Source organism: Sitophilus oryzae, unplaced genomic scaffold (genome assembly GCF_002938485.1).
Source record: "Sitophilus oryzae breed Bouriz unplaced genomic scaffold, Soryzae_2.0 scaffold_1058_pilon_pilon, whole genome shotgun sequence".
NCBI classification, from domain to species: Eukaryota; Metazoa; Arthropoda; class Insecta; order Coleoptera; family Curculionidae; genus Sitophilus; species Sitophilus oryzae.
In genome coordinates this window covers 1,641,680-1,654,830 of record NW_022145680.1, presented here as the reverse complement: position 1 = coordinate 1,654,830, position 13,151 = coordinate 1,641,680, and the positions used below count along the sequence as shown (strand labels likewise).

General features: G+C 33.4%; 2 protein-coding genes across 2 annotated transcripts in view; both read right to left on the bottom strand.

Annotated features, from left to right (window-relative positions):
- Window positions 1–1,555: 1,555 nt before the first annotated feature.
- Window positions 1,556–11,484, bottom strand: LOC115875818. Its single transcript, XM_030891338.1, has 5 exons — window positions 11,457–11,484; window positions 4,349–4,641; window positions 2,971–3,218; window positions 2,662–2,914; window positions 1,556–1,824 (listed from the first exon to the last, which is right to left on the bottom strand). Exons 2-5 carry the CDS (start codon window positions 4,377–4,379, stop codon window positions 1,556–1,558), a joined length of 801 nt encoding a protein of 266 aa, XP_030747198.1. The 5' UTR covers window positions 4,380–4,641; window positions 11,457–11,484.
- LOC115875813 (histone-lysine N-methyltransferase 2C-like) overlaps window positions 4,393–13,151 on the bottom strand; it is a 36,113-nt gene continuing 27,354 nt past the window's right edge. Inside the window, exons 10-13 of the mRNA XM_030891325.1 lie at window positions 11,510–11,700; window positions 10,422–10,531; window positions 4,519–4,641; window positions 4,393–4,475 (exon numbers count right to left, since the gene is read on the bottom strand). Of these exons, the coding sequence (XP_030747185.1) occupies window positions 4,393–4,475; window positions 4,519–4,641; window positions 10,422–10,531; window positions 11,510–11,700 (507 nt within the window). The remainder of the gene's footprint in view (window positions 4,476–4,518; window positions 4,642–10,421; window positions 10,532–11,509; window positions 11,701–13,151) is intronic.

Genomic DNA, 13,151 nt, shown 5'->3' with positions numbered 1-13,151 from the left:
CGATCATACGAAATATTCAGTACCTATAAAATAATTTTAATTTTTGTTGTTTATTCTACATGGTTTGAGTGAAGGCAGATGCCGAATTCGGCCTATGTCCGAAATAATTAGACATATGGCGATTATAATTAAATATACCTACCCATGGTACAAAGAAAACAAGGTATGATCGATAGCGGCTCCAATTTCGTTAAGTTTGCGCATACCACCTGTGACATCATACGCCATACAAAAAAATATCCATATTGTTCAATTGCCACTAATAAAAAAAGACCTAAAATAGGGAAGAATTAGGACATAACCCCAAAAGTTATGTCAAATCATCGATCTTGACATTTGAAAAATTATTTTCACATTTATTGTGTCATCTGTTTGACAATTTGAAATTGGCGCGCGGAGCTTGTCGACCAATGGTGCCGTTTATCACCTGTGACGTAGTGACCAACCTGCGCAATATCATACCTTGTATTCTTTGTATCATGATACCTACCTATATCCACAAAGTTACGCGGAAGAGTTTTGATTGCATTGGTTTCAACTTCTATGCGGAGGGTGTTAATCTTTTGTTGTTAAATTATACCAAAAAAAGATTAACCCCCTCCGCAAAGAAGTTATATAAAGACTATTAATAACCTCGAAGTTGCACGCATCTTCGATATTACGATATTACACATTTTAATATGGCAACACTGTCATCTTCAGTTCCACACCGTCTTCGATATGCCTTCGCTGGACGAATTAGAGAAAATAAGTGTTTTATGCCTTGGCCGCAGAACGATTGCTGGCTCCACTGTACAACAGTGGGAAGTCAGTAAGGGGAAATCAAATCAGCTTTGTCACGAATTCGTCCATTAGGTTGTATATCTTTCCAATTCTTTCAATCAACGATAGAACGTTTCCAGACCCACAAATCTATTTCCAAAATGCTTTTTTTTTCGAATTTTATACTACACCATTTAAAAATCATATTTATTATAATTTTTGTCCAAGTACTTTTAGTGATTCTAATGAAATTTTGAGGGTAAATGTTACTATATAAGTGCTACATATTTTAATTATAAAAAAGTGTCGAGAAATTCATCAGGGACGTGCATATGGGTAATCACTGGAATATTTTTCAAAAAAAACATGTGGGCCACTTTGGGACTTTTAATATCCAAATTGTGGAAGCCGTTTAATGCCAATTAAAAGTTGTATCTTGATATTTTGTCGATTTCGATCTCCTTGATGAGATAAACGCAATTTTACTAATCACAATTACTAAATGATATATTTTACCTAATTTATTATTAAATATTATTACTATTAGTTAATAGTAATAATAAGATTGTACTAATGTCCAATCTACAGCAATTTCAAATAAAAAAATAATGGTATTTAGAATAATTACAAAAAAAAACTAATTTTAAAAAGTTTTAACATCCAGTAACTCTAAAACTATGCATTTCCATACCCATATTTATAGGATTTTTTTTCATATTTTTTGATGGGGAATCAATGAGTACTTTAAAACTTTCGCCAAGTGAATGTTATTAAAAAAAAGTAAAGATTGCTATTAAGGCGGATTCCCACTATTCGTATATTTGGCAAGTACGGAAATATTTGCGTACTTGGCCAGTGAAACCAAACGTTCGAATTTAAATGACAAGTACGACGCTCCCACTACTCCTTTATTTGGCAAATACGCCAATAGTTGTGTACTTGGCAAGTACAACAGTTTCAAAACCTCTCGGCCTTCTCTCGAGTCTCGATCAGTGCTTATTCTGTTTCGAGCATGGATAATCGCGTTGTCGCTGCAGCAGCGTTTGTGGTATTGAGTGGCTGCTATAGAAGAATTAAAGCTTCTCAAGCTAATATTTTATTTCTGATGCGAAGCCAGGCGTCATTAATCAAGTTTCTGTTTTTATGTTGTAAATGCCTAGGTTGCCATATAACTGACTCATTTTCATACAGATCCAGAAATTCAAAAACAACTTCTTGCGACAACAATTTCGAAAAAAACTCGCACCACGCACACGCGACGGAAGTCTAAAACAGAATAATTGCAAAAATTAATTGTGGTCAAGTTGGCAAGTAGTGGGAGCGCATCGACAAGTATGCACTTGTCAAATTCACAAATAATTGAAATCCCAAATACATCCCAAATATAGGCAAGTGACAAATATTTGCCAAATATACGAGTAGTGGGCCGGCTTTAGACTTGGATCAAGGCAAATTCATAAAATTGCGTTTATCTCATCAAGGAGGTCGAAATCGACAAAATATCAAGAGACGACTTTTAATCAGCATTAAACTGCTTACACTATTTCGCTAACATGAGAAAAAAGTCAGTTTCGTACATGCTTTTTTAGAAAAAATATTCCAGTGCTAACCCATATGCACGTCCCTGGTGAATATTATGTTGACATTTTTTTTAGCTTTAAAATATGTCGTAATTATAGTAACTTTTGCTCTCAAAATTCATTCGAGACGCTAAAAATACTTGGAAGAAAATTATAATAAATCAAAACATTAAAATTTTGACACCCTGTAGCTATAAAACAAAGCAGAATCGGACCTATGTCGATATGAAAAATAAATTTTTATTTTTAAGTAAATAATCTCCCCACGAGAGATGGCACATGTTTTTTGAAACACCCTGTATAATTATTTGTGACTTACCTCCCAACGTTTCCAACTCCGTGTTTTTAGTTAAGTCGTCATCTTCCTCATTAATAATACTGTTCACCAGATCAGGGTCCAACAGATCGCCGGACAAAGCCAAAACATCTTTCAAATCTTCAGTGTTGTCATCGTCATCATCCTTTGTAGCATTGGATTTCTCGTCCTTATCCAAATCTAACATCTCGTGACTTTTGTGACCCGATGACTCGCTGTGTTTTTCCGACTTCACGTCCACTGACATGTACTCATCCTATAATAAAATATTATTAAAAATAATATACAGAATAACAGTGACAGATATTTTACCGTAGACAACTTCATTCCGTGATATTTCTCGTCTTTTTCGTCGTCACTACTGCCGCTGTGAATTTTTTTAGTGTCGGTAATGTCCATTAGGTCTTTGCCAAAAAAGGCCTCTTGCAGGTATGGTGGGAAAGTCTCCGAAAGTTTACTTTTAATTTTTCTTCGGATTTGTTTTCTTCTTGGCTTCTCTGCATCGCCACTCGGTGGCGTTGTTATAGCTGTTGGTAGTGGGGTCATTGGCGATTCCATTCCTATAAAAATTATATTTATTATTAGAAAAAAGTATTTAGTACTTATACTTATGAGGACGGCATGATGTTTATAATAAAAATGTTTGGATAACTAAGTTGAATCAGTCTTATAAGGTGGATTTTCATGCATCCGTGATCCTATGGCACGATCATTCGACTGCGCTCTGATTGGTCGTAGTGTTTTTGCGGCAGTTTCATCCGAAAATTTTTAACTGCCGTCCGTCAACGGGAAAATTAAATTAAATTTGACTTTCCTCGTTGACGGGGAAATTTAACCTCTAACTGTAACTGTTAGATATAATAGTATACTGGGGATTCCCCCAGTATATTATATCTCTTTACAAATATTTAGCAATGATTTGTCGTCTTAATTTGCAAATTGCAGTATGTCAACACTACATACTGAAATTTGCAAATTAAGTGGACTGACAAATCATTGCTAAATATTTGTAAAAAAATTTTCTCTTATTCTTGTTCTATGTTCTCAAAATTCTATTTTTTCTCGGGAATGCTTAGAACGAAAAAAATCAGATAAAAAATTAAAAATGTCACTGATTCCCTTTTCCAACCTATTTTCTCTACGGCAATTATAAATTCTCGACATTTACTCGTTTATTCTAGTTCATTATCGAGGAACGTTCTCCAGAAATAAATTCTCAAGCAATTTACAACACTCTAGGTATATCTAGAATAGGGTCCAAAGCTGTATTAAAGATTTGATTACAGATTGGCAAACTGTATCTGTTTGTATATAATTTTAACCAACAATAATTGATATAACTTAGTAATACTATTTTATTGCCTAAATTTTATTCACTTAGAGGTTTTTTTGGTAAAAATTTTATTCATTTTAGAGGTTTTGAGGAAATTGATCGGCCACAAATGTTTAGACATTATTTAAAAAAAAATTAAGGTATTGGTCCAACTAAAAATATACAAAACATATTTTTTGCTTTATTTCCGGAATTATAATGAAACATAGTTTCACCTCAAGTGTAAAACTGACAATAATAAGTAATAACATATAAAAAGTGCCTTTTTACAAATATTAACAAACAAGAACCTAACTTGTTCAACGCGTCGGATAACAGGTTTTTCATTAACATGGAAGTATACATAAATATACTTACCACTGATTGAATTTGTTTGTCCAGGTAACATATCGATATCGTCATTATCCTGACCGTCCGCAATCCACGCATTCTAACCAGAAAGCCGCCGATACCCAATTTTTGCAGGTTCCTTTGCCTCTTTCTCCTGAGAACCGATATTCCGCTCTCCAATGTAAAAATAGTAAAACCCTCGGGCGGAGGCCCGTCCTCCTTCGTCCAAATCATACCTTCTTTATAAATTTCTTGCGGCTCGTCTTTCAAATCAACCAATTCCAACTTGGTATCTTCCAGAGTGTTTTCGCCTGGAAATCCTAAACAACATTAAAGTAATAATTAGATTTAACTGTAGAAACAAAAATCTGAAAAAAATAATACATTTAAAAGGTATATGTTGTGCAATATTACAGTAGAACTTCTCTCAGACATTTTTTCTTGGTTTGATGCTTTAAGAACTTTCTTTTCTTAGTTGAAGAATTAAAACTGTTTTAAGTCTGGGACTACCCTAAGAAGTGTCCTAAAAGCTAGTGATGGGATAACTCGAGCGAAAATTCGCTCGAGTACTCGATTATAGGGGATGGCGTAAAAAATCCTAATGTGAATTGAATTAAATTAAACATTTTTATAAATTGATAACTCTTGTGAGGAAGGGTGAAGGGAAAAGAGACAGATGAAGCAGAAAAACAAACTAATTTTATTGGAAATTAAAACAAAATTGTAATTTTGACAGTTAATGTTTTTTTTAGAACATTAGAACGTTATAGCACAAGCATCACGAAGGAGAAGCAGGAAACATACAAAGGTAAATATATTTTAAAACTTATATTATGTGCAGTGACTTTCTAACATAATTAATTCTTTTCAGAATCAAGGTCCGTCATATACTTTGCGGTTTAAAATCAAAAGTTGCAGTTTCGCTGTGACCGAAAACAGTGAACGAACGCAGTGACCGAAAACAATTGAATATGTCAATCAATCCTAATTTATGTCATATACTAACATACCAAATCTCATTGTTTTATCTGAAAAAAAAAAGTTATAAGGGTGATCCACTTTTGAGACGCACCCGGTATATTTATCCGTTGCGTATCTGAGAGACAAAATTTTACGACCTACATCGACAATGCTTCGAAATAAACTAAATCAGGCGATCAAGCGAATCGCTCAATCGCTCGCCGCTTACTACTTGCCGTTCATTACCGAAAGAATATGTGACCTGCGCACGCAGCTTACTGCTTGGCGTTAACGAGTACTTACAACATGCGACGGACAAAAATCCCGTATTTTAAATACGAGCGATATTTCGCTCGAGTGATCACTCGGTTATTGCAATCGCTTGATACTCGAGTACTCGATTATTGAAATTATCGGTTTTTCCCATCACTACTAAAAGCAAAACCTGAATCATCAAACCAAGAAAAAGAGTGCATCTACCAGGTACCTTGCGAGTGCGGTGAGTCATATATTGGAGAGACAAACGTCCTCTACATGTACGACTTGATTGAACATAAAAAACATACGCAAAAAGGTGAAACAATGACGTCGGGCATTGCAGATTATGGTGGTCCAAGCACCACCACATAAAATGGTTGGAAGCCCGGGTTGTCTACAAAGAACCCTATTGAAAAAAACCGCAAATTTAAAGGGGCCGTATTTATTTCTAACTATAATAAAATCTTTAGCAATCCAAGTATGGAACTTTCAACAATATGGCAACCACTCATAAAACGCTCCAACCTAACGAACTAATTCACAGGTGAGTACTCGCCTCTAGCAGAGAAGAACAAACGTAGAGAAGCGACAAAACGAATCCCGCCAAAAAATTTGGAGTGGGAGGTAAACATGCTAACTGTCATCTCAACGTGTTTTCGGAATACGGCCAGCGTTGCCATTGTTAATGATAAGTCTTGAAATCTTACTATTTTTTATTTGTGTAAATAATCTTTTTTGAATTAATTAATCTATATTTTATCCTTACCTTATAATAGTACTTAAAGAAAGAAACTAACTTTCAGGACTAAATATTATTAAAACTTAAAATAGATGCAGGTTTTTAGCGTTTCATTACTAAAAACTGCCTTTTGCAAAATTAATAAATTGCCCCCTTGTGAAAAGGGGGTTTAAATTAAAAGCGAAATGGATAAATGAATTAGAAAAAATATTTACTTAATTCTAATTTTGAGAATATTAGTGCTGGGCCATCAATTTCACAAAAACTGTATAGTCTAATGAACAAAGAACATTTGGAACACGCATGTCCTCAATTTCCAAAAGACTGTGCTCTAAAACTCTTTATCAGGCTGAAAATATTCTATACTATAAAATATACGAATGGGGACCTCAAAATAAAACAAAAAGATAAGAAAACTATTAGAAAATTAAATATTTTATCGCATATATTATAATTTAATAGCGGCGCTAATTTGAGTTGTGTTATCTTTAAATGTAATATGGTTTTTTATGTAAAATATGATTTTTTAATATATAGAGTGAGTCTTAAATAAGTGCAAATATTTTCAGGGCTGGTAGACCTCGATAAATGAAGCATATTTTCTCTTTACCGTTTTTCAAACAAGTCCAGAATAACCGAGATACTTTGAAAATTAAAAAACAATTTTGGTTACATTTTTAGAACCGCTGAATCTTTTCTGAGTTTTCTTTCTTGTAAATTTAATCTACCACCTCTGTTCTCATATTATAAACATATTATGTTTTTTAATCATCTGCTGATGCACTGATGTAAAGTGTTTTAGTGTATTGTGGTGAATTAGTGTTTTATTTTGCTGTTTTAATACCCCAGTTCCTACCCTCAACTGTAATCATGTTATTTACTTTTTTTATTTATTTTATTTCTTTTATTTTAGTTTGGTTTAACGCTTGTGATAACAGCTGATAAATATTCGAATTTTTCTTAAAATTGTTTTACTTAAAAACACACTTTCAAATAATATTAATTTCGAAACGAACAATATTATCAGATACGATTTGAAAATGTTCTAAAAGGCATATGTTAGAAAATGGTTAGAACGCGGTAAATCCACAAATCGCGGAAAACCGTTAAATCTTAAAAATAGTTACTATTCAATATGATTCCTAAATATTTCTAATATACTTTTTCCTGAACACATGTTTTTTCAGTGTACAACTTTTCTTATTTCTTTTGCCTTCATTGAATTTCTCTCAGTGCAGCTATAAACATAAACTACTATAAACATGCTATCTGTCACGTACGCCAATTTGAAGGTCACAAAACTTGGTCCCCCCTACTTCAATAGTGCCGACGGTTTTTGTCGCTTCTCTACGTTTGTTCTTCTCTGCCTCTAGTATATAAGCTCAGTAGTTTTAGGATTAAGTTTAGTTCACACTTGATAACGGTCAGTGATACTTCTAACCGAAACCACAAATTACCTATAACAGATGCGAAAGAAAGCGACTGCATCGGAAACCGCTCGGCAAACCCGACACGCCTATTGAGTGGTGTAAATACACCAGTCGTTTAGTCCGGAAACCTATGTTGTGTCGTATTCGCTTGCTGGAATGACATAGTGCGTGGTTATATGTGTTTCTTTTAAAAAACGCGCGTAGGATTTTTGTTGAACTTTTGAACTGTTATTTCTAAGTTTTGGTAATTTGTATATCTTATTTAAAATGGGATGCAAATGTGTTTATTTATAAGGAAAAAAAAGATATTTATAGTATAAAAAATTAATTTATTTAACAAAATTTAATTAAAAATGTGACAAAATAGTTACCTTTCTATTGGTTCTATCGGACTTTTTTCGACTATATAAATCTTTATTTGTAAACTTTAATACATCAAATATTTTCAATCTAATTAATCATTTAATGATGTAAATAAGAGGAAATTTCTCACATGGGTGGTCAAATTTTATAGTTTTCATTATATCAAACAGCCTCTGAGAAATGTTTTCAACTCAAAATGCCTTTAATTATGTTTGACTACATCATTAAAAAGGGTGTTCAAATACATCAATGTGATATTTGTCTAAAATTTGCAAAAAAATCCGAATCTCTGGATAACTCGAAATTATTTACCCATTTAAAAGCCTTTGATCATGAAAGTGGAAAAATTTGTTCATTTTATTTACAGGCTGGAAAAATTATTTAAATTAAATTTTGATGAGTTTTGCACTGAAGAAAACGTTCAGAGGCTGTTTGATATAATGAAAACTATAGAATTTGACCACCCATGTGAGAAATTTCCTCTTATTTACATCATTAAATTATTTATTAGATTGAAAATATTTTATGCATTAAAGTTTACAAAAAATAAAGATTTATATAGTCGAAAAAAGTCCGATAGAACCAATAGAAATGTAACTATTTTGTCACATCTTTAATTAAATTTTGTTAAATAAATTAATTTTTTATACTATAAATATCTTTTTTTTTCCTAATCTCCTACGAGCTGATATAATATGACGAGCAATCTATTAAATTACTGTGAGATTATACAGAAAAGTCCACAGACTTCGAGACATAGGAAAATCAAGTCCATTTAGCGTGTGTCCAAATTTTGACAAGTTTTCAAAAATGACAGTTTTGTTTAGACTGACGTTTAATTTCACCTGACTTCTCGGTGAATGATTTCTTTTTATGGGGGTACATAAAATCTAAAATTTACGGCCATGAAGAAATTCAAAACTTGGAGCAGTTAAGGCAGAAAATATTTAATGCCTTTGACACTGTCACCCCTGATATGTTATCCAATGTGAGGAGGGGATTTTATGATCGTTTGGGTTATTGTTTAATGCAAGAGGGAGGCACTTTTGAACAATTTTTGTAATTTTTTAAATTTCATTATCCTGTTTTTTTACCGTTTACCCATTACCTACCTTGACGAACATGGGAAAACGAAGGTCCTTTTCAGGACCACAAATATTTTGATTGAGAAAATTGGTAACTTTTTTTTGGATTAAAAAACAAAAGTTGTTAATATAATACCAATTTAAAAGTATTTTAGTAGTTTTAATACACACTATGATATCAAATTTATTATTATTATAATGTACATTATTAATACTATTGTTCATTCGAAATGGCATTAAGGCCCAATTGCAACAATGATTTAAATGTTTCTTAAAGATAAGTAGAGCTTAGAATGAGCTGTATTTATACTTACTTTAATATTCATCTTAAATGAGGGAATTTGACTGATACAATTTTTGAATTTGAAGTTTTTTAATGATACTAACAATTTTAGTTCAATTTTTAATAAAATTTATTTAATATTAATAGAAATCTAAGAGATTTGAAACCTCTTTTAACGATTTATAACATTCTCAAATGAATTACAGGTGCCCTTATTTTCTATGAAAATCACACAGTTTTTTTCATAGTCGCTGCAGTTGCTATAGCTATAAAAAACTAATTTTTAAGGTCTGAAAATTGCGATACACGCTAAATGGACTTGATTTTTGGTATGTCTCGAAGTCTGTGGACCTTTTTGTATGCCTCGATAACATATTGGTGCAGATTATTTTCACCCAAACTATACATTGATGCGGATTGTCTATGAACTCTTTCTGAAGGTCACAGAAACCTGAACGCGTAATTCGGTGTTCTTTCGCATCTGTTGTAGTTAATTTGTGCCGAAACGTTGTGTAAGCAAAAATCAATAAAGACAATGGAAGTCCGAAATACTTTTAGTTTTAATAGTGATCATTGTCTACCACATTCAAAGTAATATAGGCATCTTCTCAGAGAAACTAGACATCCGACGATATTTAAGGCTATCGGATGGCTGTACTCGTAATGTTATACAAGCCGAGGTTTACTATAAACGAAGCGGCCAGTAGGATATATCGTGATATACTCTTATATATCCTCCTCTCCTTATACGCTTGGGCGCTTTATGAAGCATAACCATGCGATCAGTGAGATCAAAAACTGTTATGGACTGCCGAGATGCACTGTCAAGGCGGGGCCACTCTCTGCTGGGTGTCAGGCCCAGCAATGTGGTAGGCAACTAAGAAGCGGTTAGATTCGCCAAAGTGGGGGCCAGGTGAGAGGCCGTGAAAGATGACCCACCACTTGTGAGAATCAACACACCGAAGGAAGCTATAGGAACTACCATCCAGGCCAAGCAGCAAAAGACGTCGCAACACCGACTGCGTATCTTCTGGTTTTCTCTTTTTGCTATCTAGCAAAAAGACAAAACAACTACTAGAGCATAAAAAGAACCTAGAACGTATAATTGTAGGTGTCGCCCCACGGGGGTAAACCTCGTGAAATCAAAGATCTCCGACGACGACTACTGCAGAGAATGCGGAGAGGAAGAAGAAACGATAGAGCACCTGCTGTGCCACTGTCCGGCACTGGAATACCGACGCTTTAAAGCTTTATGGTACAGTTTTTTGGAGGGACTGGAGGAAGTAGCAGAAGCTAACATCAGCGATATCGGGAATTTTACAAAGAGCTGGAAGTGCTTTAACGCAAAGAATGAATGAGAGAAAGGTATGGTACTGAAAAGGTTTGGTACAATAATACGGGGGTATCACAATGGGCCCAAGGCCTCTGTCTGAGGCATCAAACAGGATCCTAAACTAAGCAACCTAACCTACCCTAATATTGGACATTGTAACGATACATATCTCTTAAAGAAACAATTATTATTTTCATGCCTGCATATTGCATATGTATACCGGGTTGGCATTTCTGCCTTTCGGTGCCAATTTTTGTGTGTACAAATAGTACAGCCAATATGGCGCAGTACAAAAAGATGTAAGATAAAGAGAAAAGAGCAAGTATTTTCCCAAGGGCATAAAATATAGGGTCAGATTACGTGGTTATGTAATAAACAGCTTGCATTTTTTTCTCTCCATAGCGATTCACTCCTAGACATGTAAAGGCCGATTCAAGACTTCTCTTGTCAATATGGTATAATTATGTAGGTACAATAATTTTAATTGTTATAATAAAAATGTATCAATTTTGAGTCGGAAATAATAAAAATACAAAATAATAGCATTATATAAAAATATTCAATTAATCTGGATTCCTCACTAATTTGATGGTAGCTTTTCCAATATGTTCGGATTAGCAAAGTTCTACTGTATATATTTCATAATTTTTAAATAATCATCTAAGTATTTAATATTTTTCTAACCTGCATTACCTCCTGCAACTACGGATTCATTTAGCAAAATAAATGTAACTTACTTCCGACAGTGGCTACACTGAACCATTTCCCTATGAGCATGAGATCTATATGCACGCTGACAGATAGGACAACAGCAACCCTTGTTTCTTTGTTGGTAACAAGAATCACAAACAGTGTAGTGCAAGTGCCAGCGAGAGGACAAACCAGCTCCCGGTGTTCTAGACCCGCAGTCACCGCAAACTCGACAACACTAAAATAATACAATGTCAATCAATAGACGTAAAGTTATAATTACTAGAGATGGGCAAAAATCGCAAACTGCGATTCAATCGTAGCCTGTGATTTACTTTCATAGGAAACTGCGACCGCATTTCTTTTCAATTTAGACAACCAATATTACTATAGCTGTGGTTATGATTTTGCTAACTAAGACCGTGATTTAAATTAGCCTTCTATCTGTGAGTTTGAATTTTTAGGAATTGCGATTTGCAATTTTGTTTCGAATGTAATTTTGTTGCGAATGTAATTTTGTGGCGAATGTAATTTTGTTGGGAATGTGTAGGAATTTTGTGGTCTATTGAAGCATTTAGTAGTAAACTGCAATTGAATTTTCTCTCTGATATAATTTATTTATAGAGAAGGTATTATTTTCTAGGTCCAAGATTAATAATATACCAGGTGTTTCTCAAACGTGGTCTACTTCTATAACTTTTTAATTTTTTTCTGACAAAAAAAAGGAAAGTTGGTATGTTAATATATGACATAAATTAGGATCGATTGACGTATCCCATTCCTTTCAATTACTTCCTGTTTCACCGGAAATTAGTACAACTTTTGAGTTTTAAATGACACTATTATTTTTTTACTTTAATACGAATAATTTGGTACCACACACTAGGTATGGTCTCTCTAGTCAAATTGTCGTTATGAACCGCCTGTTACAATTTCCAATTAAACCATATGAGAAAATGTGAAAAGTCAATTATGATATGTCATTCTATTCAGAGTATTATGTTCTATCAAATAAAGTAAATAAAACCGAGTGTGTCATTAAAAAATCGAAAGTTGTAGTTATTTACGGTGAAACAGGATTGAATACAAATCAATTGAATATATGAATCAATCCTGATTTATGTCAGTACCAAATCCCGTTTTTTATCTGAAAAAAATTAAAAAGTTGGCGTGAGCCACCTTAAAATAAATCTTTTAAATTTTTTAGGAATTAAATACAGACTTAGATAATTGAGAACCGTAGAAACAGTAGGCCATGTGTAGTTGCAACAGTTGCAGCATATACATATAAAGTTTTAATACCTATAATATATGTTGCAGATATTAAAAAAAACTTAAAAACTAGACCGCTGATTATTATTAACTCTTTTTATCTGTTAAGCTATAGGTACATACCCAGCCAATTATTTACCTAGTACAATATTTAAATATTAGAATCACAATCGCAGGTTAAAGTCGCAGCGATTTAAAAATCGCATGCTTAGTATCAATTGCGATTGGAGAATCGCAGTTTTGCTCATCTCTAATTATTGCATCAAAAGGCAAATATGTAGTAAATTTTGTATTAGTATATTTTTGATGAGGGGGTAACTGTGATTTTACTGAAGCGGCACCAATGTTGGTTTGGCAACAGTTATTTCCTTGCCTTGAATAATAAAAACACTTTTTGTCATCAAATTGGAATGCAGA

Bases quoted from the DNA above. Each gene is read 5' to 3' on its own strand.
- LOC115875818 (XM_030891338.1), bottom strand. From the start codon at position 4,379: ATGTTACCTGGACAAACAAATTCAATCAGTG. The intron at 3,219-4,348 runs GTAAGTATATTT...TAATTTTTATAG, and splicing joins ACAAACAAATTCAATCAGTG to GAATGGAATCGCCAATGACC. The intron at 2,915-2,970 runs GTAAAATATCTG...ATTTTATTATAG, and splicing joins ACGGAATGAAGTTGTCTACG to GATGAGTACATGTCAGTGGA.